General features: G+C 36.4%; 1 protein-coding gene across 1 annotated transcript in view; it reads left to right on the top strand.

The window, feature by feature from the left end:
• The window catches only part of LOC149807595 (acetyl-coenzyme A synthetase, cytoplasmic-like), a 50,257-nt gene that overhangs the window by 9,010 nt on the left and 17,155 nt on the right, over window positions 1-24,092 (top strand). The window contains exons 2-7 of the mRNA XM_089968597.1: window positions 1,166-1,238; window positions 9,018-9,093; window positions 12,094-12,333; window positions 14,980-15,172; window positions 20,358-20,491; window positions 20,978-21,110. Of these exons, the coding sequence (XP_089824723.1) occupies window positions 1,166-1,238; window positions 9,018-9,093; window positions 12,094-12,333; window positions 14,980-15,172; window positions 20,358-20,491; window positions 20,978-21,110 (849 nt within the window). The remainder of the gene's footprint in view (window positions 1-1,165; window positions 1,239-9,017; window positions 9,094-12,093; window positions 12,334-14,979; window positions 15,173-20,357; window positions 20,492-20,977; window positions 21,111-24,092) is intronic.

The following is a 24,092-nucleotide window of genomic DNA, read 5'->3' as shown; positions in this document are numbered from 1 at the left end:
TGATTGAAGGTCCAGACTTGTTTATTTAGGTATAATCATGTAAACCTGAACATCCTTTAAATAAGAAAAAATTTATTACAACTGCTTGTTACAGTTTCCCATATTTCTTCTGGTATTACAGTCTTGTATCTTTAAACTGACACGAACCGTACATAATTTAAAAAAATATATGAAACCAACTATGTACTAAAAGTTTTAACTTTTTATGCACTTTGTGAATCATTTCCACTTTCTTGTTATATGCGTAATAAATCGACACATAAGCTACTTGTGATTAAGATTGGGCTTGGGTATTTTAGACTTTCTTTGGTCAGAGGTCACCTGAGGCAAAGATGCAAAAATCTTGCAATGCAAAAAGACAGTTGTTTTGTAAAACTTTATTCTTCTTGAGAAATGAATCCAAATTTGTAATGTGTTTATCATTTTCCTGTCGTATTCGAATGAATACTACTGGTATTAAACGTAATGCATTTTTGTTTTTCCATATGGCCTCTGCTGTGAAAGGACATAATTTTTTCATCCTTTTAGAGAATGTGTGGCTTGGTCTGTTAAAAATATAGTACAATTAATTGGTGTCAGATTAAACCATCTAGACTGTATTAGCTCCCAGACACCTTCAGGCTTTGCTATTGAAAATCACCTTTGCATACTATAAAACATATATAGCATACAGAGCAGAAATTGACAGCAAAATGGAGAGAACTCAATCACAGTTACAGTAAATCCTTGCATTATGGGTGCCTGGCAGTAGCATTTTCCATAGTGACAGATTTTCATTGAACAGCTTTATATTTATATAGCTATGTTTTATGAATTCTGGATTGGCATATGCCTGCTTTTGAGAAAGAGATGGAGCCAGTGTCTTGGTTGCTTATTTTAAAGTGGTTTCACTACATAATAGCATTTTCTTATGTTTTGAAAGCAACGGTCTCATGTTTTCATTAGATGCTTACACAAGTGCTCAATAAGTCATAACTTTGCCAAGCTCCTGTCACAGGGATGTCATTGGTTATTCCAAATTTCCCAGTTGTTACTTCCTTTATGCGTTCAGGGTGGTTTTCCTTAATTGGAAGATAAGGCTGAAGGTGTCTGCATTAGACAGAGATTGGTCCTCATCTCTTAAATATATATATGCCACTAGTCTTGTATTTTTTTTGTTTGGTAGTTCGGTGGTTTTTCATCAGAATCCCTATCTGACAGAATCCAGGATGCCAAGTGCAGGTTCTTGCTAACATCAGGTATGAATAGACTATTTAAGTAAATGGATATTAGTGACCATATCGTTTTTAAGTGTGTCCAGTAATATTTCATACACCATAAATCCTTTTGGGGCCCCGAGTGGTCTAAAGCGCTCTCCGTTACGGATCACTGCCATCTCACCTCTGTCTGCGCCGGTTCGAGTCTAAGATTCAGCCAGTGTGGGTATGTGAGAAAGCTTGCCGGTAGCTTCTCGTGGGTCGGTGGTTCTTTCCAGGGTTTTCCCAAGTTCTTCCTCCACCATTAATACTGGCCGCCATGTATAGCCTATCGTGTGCTGAAAAATGGCGTTAAACCCCACAACAACAACAACCATAAATCCTTTTAATCATGGTATTTTGTATCTTTGCCTGTCCAGCAGAAGAAAGTGTGGGTTAGTGTAGTGTTAATATTTCCATCGGAGACTTTCATTTTGGCTCTGAACTTCGTATACTCTTCCATCATCATTAGAAAGTGAGTCATGTACCAAATTTTAGGGCCTGTCTCTAAGCTCATGGTTGTGGCTCATTATTTAAAGTTTTCCCTCATACTTTCCACAATATAAATTTCAAGCCATCTGAGATGAAGTGACGAAACTTGCAAGGTTCTCAGTAGGTTTAAAAACTGAAGATTCGTTCAGACCTTGACCCCATAGTTTTAGGAATCAAAACGAAAATCTTGAGTTGGAACTGAAATCTGAATAGTTGTTCATTTTTTACAGTTGTGAGCTTGCAGCTGTGATGAAGTATTTCCCTAATTATTTATGACCGTGATATATATTTGGTATATTGCCTAAACAGAAAAGATTATTTTATACTTTGTTCTATTTTTAGCTCAAATCATTTTAATGCCGATATATACCCATACAACATTGAAAGTTGTATATGAATCAGATATCTGATTTCTATATCATAACTAGCTCAATAAGATCGTCTTACATCAGACAACAGGAATAAGGCATAGTCAGTTTTATCAAGGATGAACATCTCAGTTGGCAGTTTTGTGTACCGTATTTACCGTATTTGTTTGGACACCATAAATTAATTTTAAAAGTAATTTTTTGTGTACTGTATGTTCTGGGACACATTGTTTTTTTCGAGTCGTAAGTTGTTGCACACCTTTTAAATCATTCGAAAATTACTTAACAGTTCACAAAATTATTCCATCTCGTTTTACAAAATCGAGTAATTCCAAAGCATGAAGTGAATCACTGAGCATAATGAGCAGTACATTTTTACTTAAAGATACATGATCTAAAACATTGAGATTTTAAATGTTTCGCTAATTGCATATAATAATTGCCAATAAAATACAATGAAAGCAGAGATCTCAGAAACGCTTAATTATGCATATTTGGACGCCAATTTTTGATCTAGGACACAGAAAATCCCTGAGGTGGGAGTCCTCCATACGCATGTTATAGGTGTGCGGCAGATTTCTAAGACTTGCCAGTCCTGCTTCAGCCACCTGCTTTGTGGGAAAATGTTTTGATCAGTTATCTGTGCTGATATTTACTTTTACAGAATTCAGTGACATACATGTTGTTGTTATAAAAGTACATCAAAAAGAACATGATGCAATAGCTGGGCAGCAAGATCAAAGGCTTTGACTGGCGGCCGGATGTGAAAATGTACTGATATTTAGAGTGATTGAATTCAGAGTCAGAAAGACCCAGAGATGTACATGTGGTCATTTATAAAAGTACATCAAATAAACAACTTTAGCTTTCGTTATTGTGTTTATTTCCTAATGTATCGGAATAAGTAGTGCACGAGAATCAAGACATGTTGAGACTTAGACAAAATGCCATTCGTAAATTTGGATAAGTATTTTGGGGTTAAACGGCAAGAGGTACATTGACTGACCATACTTTTTTTAAATGCAGCTCACCTTAGCCCGGTTATTTCTAGTGTTGTAGCAAAATGTATTCATCAATACATCAGTAGCTAGGCCTAGTTTTGATACCAATTACGTTGACAAACAAATTCTTGGCCATTCACGAGCATATGTTTTGATTGCTGATTGACCATTAACCCTTTTCCGAGTAAGGTAGCAACTATCAATTTCCTGCATGATATCCTTTGATGATAAAACATACAAACATGTGTTTTAAGATCTGAATCGGTGATTATTATCTGCCTCTTGTACACTATTTCGTCATAAAATTAGTTTGAAACTGTAAGTGAACCAGTAGGCCTAACGGGAAATAATGGTGGACTTTGCTAAGTCTGGGATGTACCAGTTTATTAGATTGTCTGTTTTCATAAATCATTGGGCAAATATTTTCAGAAAAATATACAGATCATTGAAAGCAAAGCCAAGGTATTATTTTATTAAAGATTTAACTTTAAAATGCAAATTATGTATGTCAGAAATGTATGGGACAATGCTATGTTGTGGAATTCGCGAGATGCTCTTTAAGGTCTAATCTGTTTTCTCACCTGACACGTATTTGCGAAAGTACGGGAAAAAACAGCAGATAAGATACTATTTAACCATTGCCTAAAATTACTACAAGGACATAGACAAATAAATAAACCATAAATTTGCAATCCTGTCAATGGACTGTTGTAATGAAGCTATATTAAAGTGAGTGATTACATTACGAAAACCTCTCCATCTAAAAATAGATGCACTCATGTTTGTGTTGATTCTGTAGGAAAGTAGGGACTGCAACTTTTGATGGTGGGACTCCTATTTTAACCAAAATGGGAGTCCTGGACTCCTAGTTTTAAAATCCTAGCGAGACCTCTTACTGATTATAATTGGATGGCCAAGGAAACAAAAGCTGATCTATTTAAAAACTGCCCCAGTCAAGTGATTAACTGATTCCCTCTTTCGCTGACTGTCATAGGGGCCCCAAGTGGTCTAAAGCGCTTTCCGTTACGAATCACTGCCATCTCACCTCTGTCTGCATGGGTTCGAGTCTCGGATTCGGCCAATGTGGTTATGTGAGAAAGCTTGCCAGTAGCTTCTCGTGGGTCGGTGGTTCTTTCTGGGGTTTTCCCGGGTTCTTCCTCCACCATTAATACTGGCCACCATGTATAGCCTATCGTGTGCTGAAAAATGGCGTTAAACCCTAGAACAGCTGACTGTCATAAATGTCAAAGATAATCTCAAAACAAGCTAACATTGATTCAGTTATGCACACCTAAGCGTCACTTCACTTGTGAGCTGTTTAAGATAATTTAATGGAATTTGGTACAGTTTATTGTCACTATATCTTGTGTTGCATTCCACTTTTGGGGTCTTTTCTTCAAAGACCAGGTTACTGGTACCGATCAGTTTATTGGTTGCTTTTGTTTGTTTTATATCAAAAAGATGTGTGAGGTTGAGGGATGAACCATGATACACTTATGTTTTTTATATGTTGACATCTCATGTATCAAAATCAAACTTCTATGATCAAAGTCAAGGTCACAACCAATATTTCCACTTTATATGCCCTTTCGAATGATAATTGGTTACTTTCAGTGTCCACCTACTAGCTCTGCAGCTCTGTCGCAAGGGTCACAGCCAGATCTCATCAAGATATAACTTTAGTGACCTCACAGTGTACAAAAATTCACTAAATTTGTTTGTGGTACTCAAATCGCTTGTAAATCAACCCATTTTTTCCTACAAAAACTTAAAAGAACTCAAAATTGTTTGAGTCTAAGTAATTATCATTCACAAACAATCATTGCCATATATACCTGAGTATAGATTTGATCTGACTGCAGACAACATTTACCCTGATCTGCAGACCTGCCATCCCATATGATTTGACTGTAACTCTTACTCAAATTGGCCACAAATTATGGACTTAGGAAATAAAGGCAAATGTATGAAAATAAGATCAGTCTGGATTCCGACTTGTCTAGTGTTGGTCCAGATCTGGGTTTTGATATGAGATTCAGTAATTTGACCATGGAACCAGACTAACTTTACAAAGTATGGAGGCTTAATAGGACCATGTTTCTTTTAATACAAAATGCCTGCATGATCAAGTTTTTGGTTTTCTTGTTATGCCATATTTTAGCAGTGTTATCCACATGGGCTTTTATTATCAGCCGGAAGCCAGATGGTTTACCTGGATACTGTTTACAGTACACCCAGCTACTTAAAAAAAAGCCTGTATCACCAGTTGGAGAAATCTCCCAAACCCACGACCTACTTTGGCAACTCATCCTCCAACTTTAAATCTAACAGAAGACCCTGATCCAAGAACAAAAGTATTTTGAAGGAGAAAGGGAAAACCAGTCTCAAAAGCTACAACAGTCTGCACAGAAGAATGAAAAATATTCAGTTTATTATTAGTAATATGTGACCTGTCACTTTTGTTTAGTTTACCCTTCTACATGGGGAAATAAAATATCATCCATATGCCACATGCACCATAGTCCTGTTCTAGAAAGTTCTTAAAATGTGCTGTGTATCAACCCAGTCTGACTCTGCACACAGGCCAGTGTGCAATATTGCCTTCTTCTCCACACCACACCATGTTGTCAAAGATACACAAAAATGACCTTTTGTCTATGATTTTTTGCTGTTCAGGAATTTGCATTCAAATTCCTCTTGATTAGCAAACTTTATCCCACAGTCTGTTCCTTATCAAAATTTCTTTGAAGAGAATGATAAATTTTTGGTCACTTATGAGCCCCGACCATTTGTGCATGTGGAAATTACCTTGGAAGCAAACAAAATTTTCAGGATGGTCATCAAAGTTCACTTGAATATTGTCAATATATGTTTTCACTTTAAGTGTTTTCATTTAGTATCGAGGTTGTGTTTTCATTTTCATTACATTTGTTTAACGCAGTTTACCTTACAACAGCTATTGAATCTCCTAGCATGTTGTAGAGGTAACACATTTGTCTATTAATTAATTGAGACCACAAGGTGAAATTCATAGGACATGTTCATTTACTAGTTAACACTTCTCTTAGTAACATCAAGGCTTTCAGTCATTAGTAAGTAGTCAAGATAACAGGGCTATTACATCCCACCCAACTCCCTGACATTGGAGCTTTGCAAGTGAAGATTTCGTGGGGTCGTTCATCTGCCTGTCTGTGAAGACATTAGAGGTTTTGGAGGCTGTGTGGATTCAGACTATAGCTTTTTATGCTGACCTCAGCTTTGTTTAGTCTTTTGAAGGAAGCATCGTTATCGCCTGTTGCTTTGCAGTGCTATAGGAAGCAATAGAAAAAACATCAGGACTTTAATTTTATGTCTCCTGAATCCCAGACCAAAGAACCTGTGTTGGAAATGATAGATTCTTTACCCAGTTATGGCATAGGTTGTGTTTGGCAGCTTCAGTAAGTGGAAGGAAGGGTAGCAAGTGATATTTGCTTCTGTTAAAGGGCTAGGGTGATGTTTTTAACTTGCAGTCAAGAGAGCTTATAAGTCTCTCACTGTGAGATATTTCATTGATGAATGTAAAAGCCCATGAGAGGACATTATGGAGACTGTGTCTTGGTGATCACATACAACCTTTGTTTACTTTGTCCTTGTCAAACCAGAGCCAAGATGTATTTTCTTTGGGTCCAATTTTTGCAGCACACTGACCTGCAGCTGTATAATGACAGTTGAGTGGCTCAGCTATAAGGTGAGTAATATAAATTTGTACTCCTTTGGAGGTTTTCAACCTCCATTCTCACTGAAAAATTCAGTGTAACAATTGTGGCAAGTAATGTATTACTGATATTGAAAGTACTGGGGGGGTGGTGTTCAACTAATTTTAATTAAGAAATAATTAGCCAACACTATTGGATGCCCACCTCTCACCCTACTCTATGTCCTTCGGTAGTCAAAGTCCTAGAATAAATTGAGGCGCTATTGTGCATGGGCCTGAGTGAATGCATGTGTATTAAGAAATTTCTGGAACAGGAGGATGGTGCATCTGGTGTGGACAAGGTTTTTTTCCCATTTCATAAAAGGTAAGCTAAATGGTATGACAGGTAAGTGTTACATAATTAAAATTTGTTCTAACTACACATGCACCCCACCCACCGATCCAGTGGTCTTGTGGTTAGTGTGTCCATCTCGGATGTGGTTGGGAATTGGTTCGAACCCCAGCCTAGTCATACCAAAGACTTATAAAAATGGTAATGATAGCTACTTCGCTATGTGCTCAACATTAATAGGCTAGTGTTAGCACTGATCGGCCTGGTATCAGGATAATGTGACTGGGTGGGACATCATACTATATGTCTGTGGCATGATGCCCCTGTGCTGGACATCACTATAAACTGTCACACTGCAGACATTGTAGTGATATGACTGAAACATTGTTAAAGCTATGTTAAAAATCCTAATCACACACATATCTATGTAGTCTTGTCCATGCTTGCAGAAAGTGCACTTAACGGCAGTTATATTTATTGCACATGTCATGTCAGTTTGAGTATTCCTTACAGCTGAAAAGAGGTTTGCACATGATACATAAAATTAAATTTTAAAAAAGTCAAAAATTATGTTCTGAACTTTTTATATGCATGTTTTTCATTACTCTTTCCCTTCCAATCTATAACTTTACAGGCATTTGAGAATGAGGAATGAAATATTTATATATAGTCATTAGAAGGTGTGCTCCATACCACATTGGAAGTCCTATCTTCAAGGTCAGGGTCATGTACACCATAACATTAAAACTTGTTAAACTTGATTTACTTAAACATCATAACTTCTGGGTGTGTTTGTTCACAAAATTAATGTCGCTGCATGAATCTCTATGGTCATAGATCTGTATTTTAAATTTTCTGTAATGCTTACTATTCCAATCTTTGAGGAATTTGAGATTACAGCATGAAATGTTTTTTTACATATATGTCAGCACAAGAATGTATGTATGCATTGTGCTACTTGGAGGGGGGGGGGTCTGTCTTCACAGTCAAGGTCACAGCTCAGTATTTTGATTCCATCATACCTCAAGGTTAAGGCCAAAGCTGAATAGTTTATTTTCCTTCACACTTTTCTTTTCCACTCTATAACTTTAGAGCTGTTTGAAATTAAGGGATGCGTCAACGTATATGTAGCAGGTGTGTTGTGTACCACATGGGAAGTTGTATCTTCAAGGTCAATGCCAATGTACCATATGCTGAATTTTTCTGTTAACACTTTCCTTTTATGTCCATAATGTTAGAACCATTTGAGATGAGGGGATGAAACTTGTTCTAACTGTATCACGACTAAAATGGGCGTTGCATACCAAACATATTGTGTGATGGGGGAGGACTTATCTTTAAGGTCAGGTCACAATTTTGGTTTCATATTTGCCTGTAACTTCTCAGCAGTCGGTGATAAATGGATAAAGTTTGGCATACTGGTATTTTGCAGTTGAACTATTTTGGTCTTTTCTTAAAGGTTAAGCCACAAGTCAAAAAATTTGTTGTGCTTTACATGATAAAAGCTGTTTAAGGTACAGGGAGAACCATGGTACAATTTCGTTTCTCAGTTTGCTGGTATCTCATATATCACAAAGTTACGATGTTCAGGGTCAAGGCTACTAAATTAGGTTGCTTTTTTCAAAACCCCTTTTCAGCAATTTCCCTGTCATGCTTTTCAAGATGGAGCAGTATATCTTGGTTCCTTTCTAAGCCTGCCCAGTAACTTTTATAGATGTGTCTTACAGTTCATAACCAGATTTCGTGACTGAACTTTTATGACCTCACCAATGATGGCAGGGACCAAAATATTAATTGAGTATGCTTGTTACCCATGTGACTTCAGTTTGCATCCATTTACATATAACACAAATCATTGTAAGATATTGGTAATGTAGTTGTTGAATTTGTTAACAGATGGAGTGTGGCGAGGAACAAAGTTACTTAATCTGAAGGATATCTCGGATGAAGCCATAGCAAAGTGCCATCAGCAGTAAGTAATGTCAATATCATCTTTTTTTATATCCCCCCAAAAGCAAAGCTATAATTAAGATTATTGATGGTGAGCAAAGCAATGACAGAACAGGCAATACACGACATAATTCTCAATGTTGCCTTTGGAGGAAAAATGTGGCATTTAAGACAGGTGTGCACGTCAGAGTTCTTAACCTACACTTTTTAGGATAAAGATTTAAAAATTTATGATTGGAGATAATTTACACAAATGTAGAATTTTGAACCACCTACTAGTTGTGTGTGGTAGGACAGTATATGTATGCTGGTTTAAGTGATCAGTACACATGGAGGGAGCAAGAAATAAATTATAGCGACATGACTGATTGTTTCAAAGTTTATATTCCATTATTATATTGACGAATAATAGCATTCAATTTTGAAGTACTATTTTATTTAGTGCAACGAAAATTTGCATGTTACTTTTGAATAATAGTTAGCTTAATATAGATTCGAAAACACGTCATTTAACTTTATGGGACATTATTGATATAGTAAAAATCACCAGTTCCATCCAATGAACAGTTCATACTTGTGTTCCTCTTGCACTTAATTTGCTGCCTTATGTTATGTAAATATTTTTTACATTTGCCTACATCTTGTAGAGGTTACATCTTCTCTAGTACAATTTAGACAGAATTCTTGCCTTTTTTTCCATCAATATTACATCACTGGAAGATCTTATAACTAGCTTAGCTCAAAAACTATCCAACATATTCTGATGCAGTTTGATGCACATGTTGACTCGTAGCCCTATATTTGCCTGTTATTGATTTTGTCTCTTCCGCTCCATTATATATAGATTTATAACGCTTGACAACTAAATTTCGTATCTTCACATTCAATGTTGCTTGTAACCCCATATTACCCATTCACCATATTCTGATGTTAGCCTTGCTTACCGAGTTATGGTCCCTGATTGTTTTTAACTACTGCCCCTGCAGCTTTGGGATTGTGAAATAGATCTGATGCATCCTCACTGCAACTGAGTTGAGGCAACCTGTTTGCTGTGGGTTGCGTCCTTTTTGTGTTAATGGAAGAGAGCATCTTGGTAGCTGAGTATTGGAGGCTGAAGGTTGCCCCATTGATTTAACAGTAGTTTGGTCTTAACTTCAGCTAGATTGTTTGGGCTCTAATGTGTGTTGGGAGCACATGTGACAACTTTTAAAATTATGCTATTACCGGAAAACCAACCAGATTGATCAGTAGTGTGATACGTGGTCTTAAAAGGACAAGGAATAATTCAACCAGTGACAGATGTGGAACTCATCTGAATCAAGGAAATTGGACATGATTTCAAATCATTGAATCCAGTGATTCAATGACAGACAACACTGTCACCATTGGTAATACTTCAAGGCTTGGTTGGAGAGTCAAGAAGTGTTAAAAATGTAATTCTGGCCAACTTAGAGAAGCAGTTTATGGAGATCCCTGTTGAGGTTTTACCACACAAATCTCTAACTTCAGTAAAAGTTCTTGCTACATCTAGAGATTCTTATTGCTGCAGTGACACTGAAATGCTTGAAAAATCCAAGCCCTGAAAATGTTGCACAATTGAAGTGAATTAACGTTCACTGCATTAACATTTCCAAACTATATCAGAGCTTAATATTTTACATTTCTGTGGCATTTTCCCTTCCTTTTTATAATTGTTAAACTTTATGAGATTAAAACATGAAGCCTTGTTTACTTATAAAGCAGGGGGACCCCGAGTGGCCAAGTGGTCTAAAGCGCTCATCATTATAAATCACTGCCATCTCACCTCTGTCTGCGTGAGTTCAAGTCTCGGGCTGAGCCAATGTGGGTATGTGAGAAAGCTTGCCAGTGGCTTCTCATGGGTCAGTGTTTCTTCATGGGGTCTTCCCAGGTTCTTCCTCAACCATTTATACTGGCCGCCATGTGTAGCCTATTTGTGCTGAAAATTGGCGTTAAACCCTATAACAACAACTTATAAAGCATCTCTGAAAGATATCTTGCATACTTCATTTGTGTTATCTTTATTATCAAGGTCACAGCTTGGAAGTTTGTTCCCATCACACCTTCCCTTCTGCTCTATAACGTTAAAGCCATCTGAGATTAAGAAATGAAGCTTGGTATACATGTGCATGATCATTAGAACATGTGTGGCAGACTACATCGTGGTCTTCAGAATGATTGTCAAAGTGTTAATTGTCAAATTTTTCTATTTCACTTTCCATTCCACTCTATAAATTTAGTGCCATTTGAGTTGAATTGAGGAAACTTGATGTAACTATTTATCATGACAGAAAGGAATGTCACATACCACATTGGGGGTCCTATCTTGAAGGTCAAAGTCACAGGTCAGTAGTGTAGGTTTTGTTAACATTTGCCCATCTTCTTCTTGTAGGTGTTTAACGCCATTTTTCAGCACAAGATAGGCTATAAATGGTGGAGGAAGAAAGCGGGAAACCCCCGGAAAGAACCACCGACCCATGAGAAGCTAGTGGCAGACTTTCTCACATAACCACATTAGCCGAATCCGAGACTCAAACTCACGTAGACAGAGGTAAGATGGCAGTGATTCATAACGGTGAGCGTTTTAGACCACTCGATTTGTCCATCTGCTTCGACACTTAACAGATGTTTAAAAACAGATTGATGAAGATTGAAAAACTTATAGATTGTCTGTTGATGGTAAGTTGCATATCACATTCAGTGTCTTATTCTCAAGGTCAAGATCATAGGTAGGCATCGTAGGGTTTCTTTTGTTTCTACTTTGTACCATAAAAGCTGTTTGAGGTATAAAGAAGAACCATAGCAAACTTAAACACTTCCATAGTTTGATGGTCAAGGATCGGTTTTGTTACTACTTTTTTGCCCTTTTCCTCTGATGCTTTTTATGTTAGGGTTATGAAACTTGGTCACTTTCAAATGATAGATTTCATGATTGTGAATTTTGTATGATCTCACCATGGTAGGAGGTGGACAAAAATTCACTGAATTTGCTTGTTTTCTCTAGTGGCCATGAGGTTGAAACGTGTGTGGTTGTGCGCCATTTAAGTCCCTTTGAGGAGCAGGTTGTGGAGGGAAATGGAGATAGTGTTGAGGAACCCCCTGCCAAAAGGCCAGCTCGTCAGCTGCGCATCAGATGGCATCATGATCGTGACCTTTGGTGGCATGAGTTGATGGAGAAGGCCAGCGATGAATGTGACATAGTCTGGATGGATGCCGAGGACCCCCTGTTTTTGCTTTACACAAGGTCTGTGGCTTCTTTTTCTATAAACAACATACATTTATGTACAGAACATTTATAAATCTTGTACATAAAAAGGACCATTGTGGTAGAATCAATAAGAAAAATTATTTGCCAGAAAGTCATCCCATAATCTATAATTCCTTTATTTACAGCCTTTTTGAAAGCAGCCAGAAATCCTTCACTCTGATTTAAGCATCATTAGTGCCTGTAGTTAAATAATTTCTGAAAATGTATTTTTGACTGTTTCATATTCTTGCTTCATTAGAGGATGACATGTTCACATTATAAGATTTGTTAGATACACATATTTTTGTGATGTTTTTATTTCTTGTGATAAAAAGAGAACAGTTCCAGACTGGACTTTGTTTTGCTTCACTTTATAAAGGTTGACTTTAATATGATCATGGTGTAACCAGGAGGCACAAGGTAAATAGAATAGTGTGCCCAAAATATTGGACTATTGTAGCTTAATACAAGAGGGAGGTTGACTGTATTTTGGAGAATTGTTCACCTGACAGAATCTTAAGGCATCATTGTTCCAGACTTGGATATTTATTATCAATGCTGTCATGTCCTCTTAATGCTTTTAGTGCTTGATGTTTTGTATTTTTGTCTGTGTGTGTGTGTTTGCACCATCAAAAGACAATGCTATTAAACTAAAAGGTGTGGTCACAAGACAATTAAATTTTTTGCTTCAAATAATTGTTTTTATAAGCTTCTTGGACAATTTTTTCGAGGCAGACATTGCTATTATAGTGCCTGTGTAGGTAAATTGGACACATTATAGTTTGAATGGGGGTGGGTTTTATTAAAAAACCAATGTGCGGGGGGGGGGGATTTTTAGTTTAAATGTAGCAGCTAAAATTGAGTTAGTCTGAGGAGAAAGGTTATCAGACATGATGTACTTAGCGGTTGTAATTACTTTGGCAGAGGATGCATGTAGTTTCATGTGAAATTCCAATTGACTACTTCAACTTCTATATATCTATTCAGTGTTGTTGACACATTTCGAAGAAATCACATTTTTCTCATTTTTGAAAACATGTGTCACAGATTCATTATATTTTGATACAGACTTGGGTAGGGGACCAGTCAATGTTGAAAAAATAAAAATGAGTTCATGATAAAGAATTTAAAGATATCTTTTTCATTCTGGATACCTAAATCAGTGCAGCTGTGATTATGACCATTATCAGATTTTAATGCAAATGCACTGTATTTACAGGCTGTAGGAAACGATTTAATTAAAAACAATGACATTCAAAATGTAGGCATGGCTTCTGCAACTGGTACAAGTATTGGGAGTGATAACTCTGCTAAGAAAGCAAAACGAATGTGCAAGAAAATGAAATGGTCATGCTGCCTTATGATCCCAACTTGATTGTTGGCTTCATGTGATCAAAATGAAAACAGTTGGGGTGAGAAAAAGCAAAAACAAGATGATGGAGTTATGTGTAGGCGCTGTGTTATTTCAATTCTAACCTATAGAAATTCTTATACAGAAGAACAAAATGAAAATGTTTTCACAGTAATTTCATGTCTTTGAGAGATGCAGTAAATTACAGGAGTTTAATGTAATCATCATTATGGTGATGCTGTAAGCAAGTGTCACCAACTATAAATCACCAACTATAAATCTACTATATGTCATTACCTGAGTTTTAGCATTGCTTAGTTTTAAATTTCATTAAAGTGGTTACATTTTGTTTACTTGATTTCATCTGCTGTGGTTTCATATTATTAATACCTTGTTTATGTTTCTGGCATTGTTATAATGTTTCTTTATTGACATTCAGTATCAGCCAGATTCAGTTATAGCTTTGGTAATAATTATGTAAACTAATTTTAGAAAGAAAGCTGGCCTGTGTTACAGCTTTATTGATCATTATGGGACATAATTCAGCATCAGCTGGCCTCATCTGTAACTTAGGAAGTAATTATGGAACATAATTTAGAATCATCTGACATCAGCTATAATTTAGGTGTTTATTATGGAACATAATTCTGCAACTACTGGCCTCTCTTTTAGCATAGGTAACTTGTATGGATCCTTTAAACAGCATTATGAAAAAGGAGTTACTTCTGCTAATTGGAACTTAATTCAACATCATGTGGCCACTAATTGCATAGGTAGCAAGTCTGGAACATAATTCAGCATAGGGTGGTCTCACACATAGCATTGGTCGTAATTATGCAATATCATTAAGCATTGCAAGGCCTCACTGATAGGTGTTAAGTATGGAACATAATTCAGCATCAGCTGGCCTCACAGCATACGTGTGGGTGGTTATTATGGAACATAATTCAGCATCATCTGGCCTCACAGCATACATGTGGGTGGTTATAATGGAACATAATTCAACATCAGCTGGCCTCACCTATTGCATAGGTGGTAATTATGGAGCATAATTCATCATCAGCTGGTGTCTCTGCATGTATAGTAATTGGAGAACATTATTCAGCATGAAATGGTCTCTCAGCATAGGTGATAGTTTTGAAACATAATTCATCATCAGGTGTCTCGCTTGTAGCATAGGTCACTTTTATGGTTCCTATGAACCACACAAGTTACACAATGCCTTCTGACAACTCTTGTTGTGTCATCAAAAAATTTTGAAAGTCATCTTTCTTTTTTTTCATGATTCACAGTGGGTCAACAGGCAAACCAAAGGGTGTACTTCATACTGTGGGAGGTTACATGATCTACTCCTCCACCACCTTCAAATATGTTTTTGACTATCATCCAGACGATATATACTGGTGTACAGCAGATGTGGGGTGGATTACAGGCCACACCTATGTCACATATGGACCACTTATCAATGGGGCCACAGGAATTATTGTAAGTATGCTCATAGTTTGAGAATCACAAGAACGGCTTAATGGTATTATAATGTATCTTTTCTCATTTCCACACGTGTATGAACGTGTTTTCCTGTGTAGAATAACGACATGGAATATCTCTATCGTTTATTATACTGCTGATGTCTTTCACACATAAATTTATGTAGCTTGGTAACCTTAGCTTAGCCCGGTCACACAGCCTGCTTAGGCTTTCACCAGTATGCAACACAAAGCCAAAACAGGGCCTGGGAAGAAATTATGTGAAACAATACAAGACAGACAAACTTTGAGATGCTAGATGGCACTGTATACATAAATTAAAGCATGCCAATTCACACTAGTTCAAGTTAAGCAATATCTGAATATATATTAGTCACTTGTTATAACACCTATGTCACATATGGACCACTTATGAATGGGGCCACAGGAATTATAGTATGTATGCTCATAGTTTCAGAGTCACTTTAGCTTGGTAATTTAATACATTTCTCACATTCCTACTTGTGTATGATCATATTTTCCAATGTAGAAACAGTGATTACACCTGTCTGAAACATCATTCATTTCTGCTAACAAAAAAACACCGCTGGTCTCTCATAACAGGTTTGTGCAAGATGTCAAGATTTCAAGGTCGAAATTTAATAGCATTTAAGAAGGAAAAATACTCTCTATTACTATACATGCATTTTGTTTTTGATTATTCACAGCTGTTGTTAAAACATTGAATTTTTTCCATCTCAGAATTTTATATGGCAGTGAAGATAAATATCTATCATACAACAATCCCCTTTTTGTTTGAAGATTAGGTCTACATGTTTTAACCTATGAATTGTGAAGTAACTAAGGTTACTTTAAAATCTGTCACAAGAATTGAACAGTTAGCTATGTGTGAATTAGCTGTTTTGATGATGCTTTGGGGAAAAATGGAAAATTATTAGTACCAATGAACGAAACTAGAAATGTAATTTTTTAAGAGATAAAGGCCAAAGTCTTAATTCACCAATGATATAAAGAGATTAACTTGATAAACAAAGTGTGTAACACGCTGCACCACATTGAACAGAGAGAACTGCAGCATCAGTAAAGCTACAAATAACACCAATTTTTTACAATGACAGTCAAATCCGGAATACAATACACACTTTTTGAAGACAAAGACCCAACTCATCCCAGGCATTATGGATTGATTCCAGAGGCAAGAAACAAACTTGACTGCTACTTCTTATTATGACATTGTCATTGTTGTGCAAACCCTCCTATGTGGCAGACCTGCCAACTCTTATGGTTTTGATGTAAGTCTTAGAAAATTACCCTTAAAATACGAACTTAGGGCATGCTACCAAACTCTTCGGAAAAATGATTGTTGCCAAAAATCTGGATAATTGGTTCATATGTGTTTTATTGGGATCCGGTTTCATCTTAGAATTAGTAACATTAGTCAGGGAACAGGCTAACTTTACAGCAACACCCCAGATACTTGAAACTGCACCTATTTGTTCATGGGAAGCATCTGCATGATCAAACTTTTGATCATAGAATTTTTAAAAATGGCATCCAGAAAGTGATATTTAAGATGAAAGGGAAAACAAGCTTCTAGAAAAATGTTAATAATCAGCACAGAAGAATACAAAGGAGTATTCAGGTTCTTGCGAATAAAAGCTGGAAAGGACACGATTACGTTTACTGGACGTCACATGCCAATTTGAGTATGTCTCGTGGTGGGAGATTTGATTGCCGTCGTTATTAGCTATGATGTCGTAGCCTCAACTTGATTTTTGTGGTTGAGGCTACGAACTAATCCCATATCATGTAATGGAGCAAAAAAAAAGGATCACTAAAGCCAGAAAAACAAATAGTGTAGAAATCTACTACATAAGTATAATCATGTTGTGAAAGAAGTTTGACTTATTTTGAATTTATTAAGCCCTTACACAATAACATAAATTGGCATAGTTACACTAACCTCACCGTGTCCGCCACGACAGATAACGCGAGACTCTTGCTGTAACCCCTTTTCTATATAAGGCTTGCCAGACCATATTAGGATATTCTACGCTATGTTATTATCAATCAAGTGGCAAATAATGGCTTTTTGGTGGAATTTCAAAGTTGCCAATAAACCATATTTACTTTTAATGCACAAAAGTTCTGACTTAAACCGAGCCATATTTTTATTATGTTTTCTTTACGTTTCCAAATCAGGTCTCATTGTCCTTATATGGCACACAAACAAATGAGGCTGAGAACAGAAGTAATCATTATTTTAACTAATATGGCAGTTGATAAAACGAAAATATCGGCTAAGATAGATAAACAAGATTTTACAATTATTTCTACAATGATTTGCGATACTTCTGGTATTAAATAAGAGGACTACTCGATCTATTTCATTATATGCAAGGAATATGTTCAAATTGTTGATATTTTGCTAAAAGAGCACTGGGTGTGAATCACAACCGGCTTGCTCCATTGACACATATATGCTCATGTTAGTACCCTGTCCACAAGGTAGGAGATGGGGTACTAATATTAGTACTACCATCATCATGTGAAATGGAAAAGAATTTCCAAGAAGTATTAAAATTGATAGATAGCAACAAGCCATTGAGCTGCATAGGGTTTGGAACTGGAGTTTATGCATTTGTACTAGTGGTAAATAAAAGTCTACGTGTACTGTACAAACTTTTCAGTTGAACATAATGTTTATCGTTGATGTGACGAACTTTTAATTATGTTTTCCAGCTTTACAATAGAAGTTATTGATATTTTGTTAGACCTTACTGAAAACTGGTAAATCTTACAGAAAAAAAATCAACTGACTTACTGAGACGGACTCATTAGGGTTGGCAGGTCTGATGTGGTTGTGGTTTCAAAGGGTTAAGTAATAGCCAGTGTTTATCTACATTTTTGAGAAATGGTCATCCATAGCAGTGTTGAAATGCTTTATATTGTTTAAAAACCATGGTTGCTGGTTGCATTCTGCAGGTGCTTGCTCTTGACAATGCATTTATATAATAAATTGAAACTGGTGGTTGCTGATAACAGAGGTTGTTCACTACGGGTTTTACTCCATCTCTGGTTTTTCATAACATGACTGCTGTCTTTTGCACACTGCCTGGTATCTCTGGGGTTGCATTAGCTTATCCTGGGTTACCCATCCCTCATAGGCTTTCGTCACAATGCATTGGATATCCAAACCAGGACCAGGGTAGAAAATGACATGAAGCAAAACTGATAAAAAAGTCGAGCATTCCAATTTCTACCAATTAAAGGTAAACAAAGTTTACATTTATATTATCACTTTCAGTGTTAAAACATTAGTTGTAAATTGGTTTGTCATTATGGATGTCATAAATAGTATATCATAATCGTCATAGGGGGCCCCAAGTGGCTGAGTGGTCTAAAGCGTTTACCGTTCCGGATCACTGCCGTCTCACCTCTGTCTGCGTGGGTTCAAGTCCAAGGCTCGGCTAGTGTGGGTACGTGGGAGAGCCTGCTAGTAGCTTCTCGTGGGTCGGTGGTTCCTCCCTGGGTTTTCCAGGGTTCTTCCTCCACCAGTTATACTGGCTGCCATGTATAGCCTATCTTGTGCTGAAAAATGGCATTAAACCCTAGAACAACAATAACAACATAATCGTCATAATATCAACACTTTCTCTACAGATAAGATTAAAAGTATCACTTGATGACAAATACATGTTCTTTTGCCTTTTCTTCTTTGATATTTGTAAATTGTTGGTGCCAATACAGTCTGGACAGGTCAAGACTTACCTTAGTTCTTCAAGCCTTTTAAAGTCCACACTGTCAGTAGAACTAGTCACTTAAAGAGCTAAGGTAACTTCAACTAGACCTACTGCAAACATAGTCCATACAAACTGGCAAAGCCCCTGATTTCCATCTTCCCTTCAGCATTCTTGTGACGTAAAAATAAACATTAATTGTAACACATTTACATTCTGACAGATGCATTGGTTGAAGTTTCAGTGTCCAAAAATAGAACATTTTCAACTAATTGACCTGGACACAGGTACAGATTATGTAGTCTGGTCTCAGAAAAATTGGTTCTTTTGTTATTTTTTTATGATTTTCTCAATAATGTTTATGAAAAGAAAATGAATTCCTGATAAAAGTTGAACTGATGACTTTATAATTACTAGCCATGGAATTTTCATTGATACGTATTGGCATCACATTATATACAGTATCAGAACATCCCAAGACATAATGGATTATGAGTGTAACAATACATTTATGTTGTAACATTCATGTTGATGAATTTTGATGTAAATAGACTAATTTCGAAAACAGAAAGAAACTTAAACAGTTTAGGTTTCTTCTGTAAATGTTTTTTAGATGTATGCACTGTTTTTGTCTATTATTATTGATCTGCTCAACATTTGTTAACAGACTAGTTCCCCTGCTTGGCAAGAGAAATCCGCTAGCATCAGTGACAAGACTTCAGAATCACTTTATATTTAAATATGGTTATGTAACATGACAGTGTTTCCATTGTCACACATTTGTGCATCGTAGACGCAAGCTGGAGAAATTTGACGCACACATTTTGTTGCCATGCTTACTTTTTTAAGCAAAGGATTCCCATTATGCAATCAGGATTTATTTAATATACATTGCTTAGGATGAGGGATAGCATCGTGTATACTTCAAGCATAGGCATTGTTATGACAGAGTAGCTTCCCCTAATCTCTCGAGCTCTCAAGCGATTTCCATAGAGCTCAGCCAGATGTCATCGAGACGTTTAACCTCAGTGATGGTCGGACTTGAAAGCGATCTCCAGATGAAAACATACTCGGAATCACTTGCCAAGAAAGTGAAAGAGGCAGAACATGAAAAAGTATCCCTGGATCTAACTTTAGTGAAAAATGGAGAAACTAATTCCCTTGACTGGGATACGGCACATCCATTGGGATTACTGGTGTGACTTCTGGTGTTTGTAAAGATCCATGGAATTAGCAATCTTGCGCGTAGAATGCTCAGTTTCATATAATGACAGATTGAACAGTATATTATGAGGATCACCTTTAATTCAGTTTTTATGTTAGTTTGCACTGTTTTACAGCAAACAAATTAGTTCTGTCAGCCACTCTGTAAAGTTTGTGACATGTTAAGGTGTCTTTTTATTCTTTCTTGTCAGTAATTCATATTTAAAATTTTTGTTTCAGTTTGAAGGGACACCTTTCTACCCAGATGCGGGAAGATTTTGGGCAACAGTTGAGAAATACAAGGTGACCAAGTTCTATACAGCACCAACTGCCATTAGAGCCATCATGCGATATGGAGATGAGTTTGTTACAAAGTTGGTATCATATATCTGTCTCTCTCTCTCTCTCTCTCTCTCTCTCTCTCTCTCTCTCTCATGGAATACAATAAAATGAATTGAGGGATCAACTATCAATGCTACTTTCAGTCTGATCCTTTTAATGCCTCTGTGACACCTACAAAATAAGCATATATTGTAACTCGTCTAATGCACATTTTGTTTCTGCTTAACAATTTCTGAAGGACTTAATGGATTAAAATCAAATTTATTATGAGATTTAATAAGAACAAATCCTAAATAAAATTTATTGACACCATTTTCTGATAAAATTTAACAGAATTATAGCCTCAGTTTTACTTGGAACTTTGTCTTTGTCTTTGAATTGTACCATATTGGTGGGGGCATCCATGTCATATGGACACATTCCTAGTTCTAATTCTACATGAATATGCATTACAGAACCTTTAAAAAAAAATTAAAACTTGCATGTAAATAATTATTTATATTGTCTCCATTCTTTAGATATGACAGAAGCTCATTGAAAGTGTTGGGTACTGTGGGTGAACCAATCAATCCAGAGGCCTGGTTGTGGTACTATAATGTTGTTGGCAACAAACAGTGTGCAGTAGTAGACACATTCTGGCAGACTGAAACAGTAAGACTTTCAGTGAAGCTTTTATTTTTTCACAGTCTGGTTTTGAAAAAGACCTACTAATAGCACTATATACTTGTAAATAACTGCTGACAAGGCCATTTTAGCGGAGGACACGAAGAAGGAATGGGAGGTACCTTTTAGTTTTATGGTGTTTCCTCGCTTGTCCCTTCATCCATCTGTTACACATTTGTTCACTAAGTCTTATGAACTCTTTGATATATCTTCATGTGCTAGGCATGCTTTTGCATTGTGACTAGAAACTGTTCCATAATAATAAAAAATGTAGTTTGTGTGATCAGCATTGTACAAATTGTTCCCCCTTTTTTGTGTCAGGGCATAAGTTACTTCTCTGATGTCAGTGGCAGCATCAACATCAGCAATGTTAAGGTAGTGCATTAAAGTTGTTTGAAGTCACATATCTTCAACATCACTTAAAGCATTCAAGTGGAACTTGGATAGTATCACTATAAATATAAGTTTATTCTGTGATATGTCAGGAGTTAAAATCTTTCCATTTCACTTGCTTAGGTATCATGGTGAACAATCTTGAAATTTTGTGAAGTTTTTGAAAGTCATGTATTTTACAGTCAGTGGCTGAATCAGGCTGAACCTTTGAATAATATTCTGTGGATATAAATTGGATTAAAATGTTAGCGTTAGGACTGGTCAGGATAATGTGACTGGGTGGGACATGTCTGCAGCATACCCCAGTGCTAGCTATCACTATAAACTGCCACACTGAAGACATCATAGTGATATGACAAAAATTGTTAAAAATTACAGCAACAGAAAAAAACCCACGAAGTTTATACATTGATATGCCAGAAGTTCCTGTCTTGCCTGCTTAAGTATTATGGTCAGCAATGTTTAAGCTTTATGTGAAAGTTTGAAGTTTATGAAAGTCAGATGCAAGGGTTATGCTAACAAACATATGGATGTAAGTGAGATACCATGTTTCAGAAGAATAATTGTTTTTACAGACTGATTCTGTAAGTCCATCACTTTCTTGTCTGTTTATTATTTCCAGAACCATCTGACATTCTTTCATAAAAGTTGGCATGCACTGTAGTATGACAAGTATTGGTGTCACATAAAAGAATTATTGTCAGATGACTATTTTTAGAGTTATCTTCCCATGTTTTGAAAATTGTATTTACACTTCATGTCTTTAAAGGAGTGGGGGTGATATTTACCACCTGTTGATGCTGTTTTATTCAAAACAACCACTCTAATTGATTGAACAAAATGCCCAAATTCCATGTGTTTGATTCAGAAATATCCCCAAGCATATTTTCTTCACTAAAATGAACTACATGATGAATCCTCAGAGGTCGCTATTCCATTTTAGAACTTTATAGATGAAAAGACTAAGGCTATAATGTTATGAAAATCTTTTCATAAAAATCTCTTTCTAATGTATAACATCAATAAGATGATGGAAAAAAAATTAAATGTATGCTTTTATTTGTTTCTCATTCATTGATGTCCACTGCTAGCTCCAACAAACCAATAATTTTCACAGATGTAATTTATAGATTGCAAAAATGATCACTTGAGAAAAAAAATCTTAAAAATATCAAATTTAGGGCAGAAATCGGAACATAATGTCCGAATAATAAAAGCATTAATTTTTTTGTATGTGTTCTTGATTGATAGACCAACCTTAAAGAGCACTAAATTATATTATGTAATAGTATCCTTAAATCTACCATGGATTAACATATAGACCTGTTTTACATCATAGCTAATAAAATGCATGAGCGGTTAGCAAGTTTCATTGTCCTGGCATGCATGGCATAGGCAAAACAGAAGTATCACTTTTCCACGGGTATTGTTGTCCTTGGAATGGGCATCAGTGTTGTTGAATTTAGCTTAGTTTCTACTGCACTGTCATATGTTGTACAGTCATGAACCATGATGGTTGTATTCATTTTGGAGTTTTTGCTTACTATGGAGAAGAGGAGCTCAAAATGACTGAATGCTTCAGTAAGTTTGGCATTGGGAATACATCTTGATACAAGCATGTGTGACATTGCATTTCTGCAGAATATTTATTGAAATGTTGGAACAATTTCATGTTAGCTTACTTGGCTTGTAGAGTTTTCGCAACTGTAGTGTCTCCCCATTAATCAACAGTTTCCCATATAATCTTCAACAATTTTTTTTATTCCATTGGTACCATAGATGTACAAAAGTAAGCATCTTGCAAGACTTAGTGTTTTGAATATATTGAATTCACCAGAATTGTGAGGACCCACATTGGTTCGAGTGCCCAACTTGTGACTGAATGATTGTGGGTTTGAATCCTCCCACTGGATCAGCCCTTGTGAACTGCCGTGCAGTGTGACCTCGGGCAAGACTACTTTACTCCAATTTTCTCACCCATGCTAACCTTACTTTTTCTGTCTCAGTCTGGTTATCTCAGACCTGTCGTCTCAGTCACTGTCTATGCACTTGGAACTAGTTTTAAAAAGAAACCCTTAATGTATTCTGCTGTGCCTGACTGAGATATTATAAAATACAACAACAACAACAGATATATAACCAAAAAGAAATTCACTCATAAAGCAACTTTCGGTCTCTCCAATTTTGATAACACCATACAAAACATTTTGAGACACACGTATACACACACACACAAACAAAAACAGGTCGAGGTATATGATAGAGCTCGAGACCTACAGGCAGTACACATCACTGGCCACACAAAACCAAACAATCTCAAGTGCTACTGTAAAGCTCGCAAACATAAGAAATGTGTTATGTCAAACTGGTTTCTTCTTTGTCGAACACCTACAATCTACCTCAGTTAAATACAAAATAATGATGTGATTGAAAATGAAAACTTCTGCACTTACCAACCAGAGTGCTTCATTCATTAGTCCACATGCTGTTCCACAAAAAGATTTCCATGTTGCTTATCAGTGCACTGTTGATTGCAACACTTGCCATATTTCCAAGACAGACGATATAAATTTCCAA

Source organism: Sinohyriopsis cumingii, chromosome 1 (genome assembly GCF_028554795.1).
Source record: "Sinohyriopsis cumingii isolate HCF-2022 chromosome 1, ASM2855479v2, whole genome shotgun sequence".
Classification (NCBI taxonomy): Eukaryota; Metazoa; Mollusca; class Bivalvia; order Unionida; family Unionidae; genus Sinohyriopsis; species Sinohyriopsis cumingii.
The sequence above is the reverse complement of the archived record's forward strand: the minus strand, read 5'-3'. Positions and strand labels throughout refer to the sequence as shown.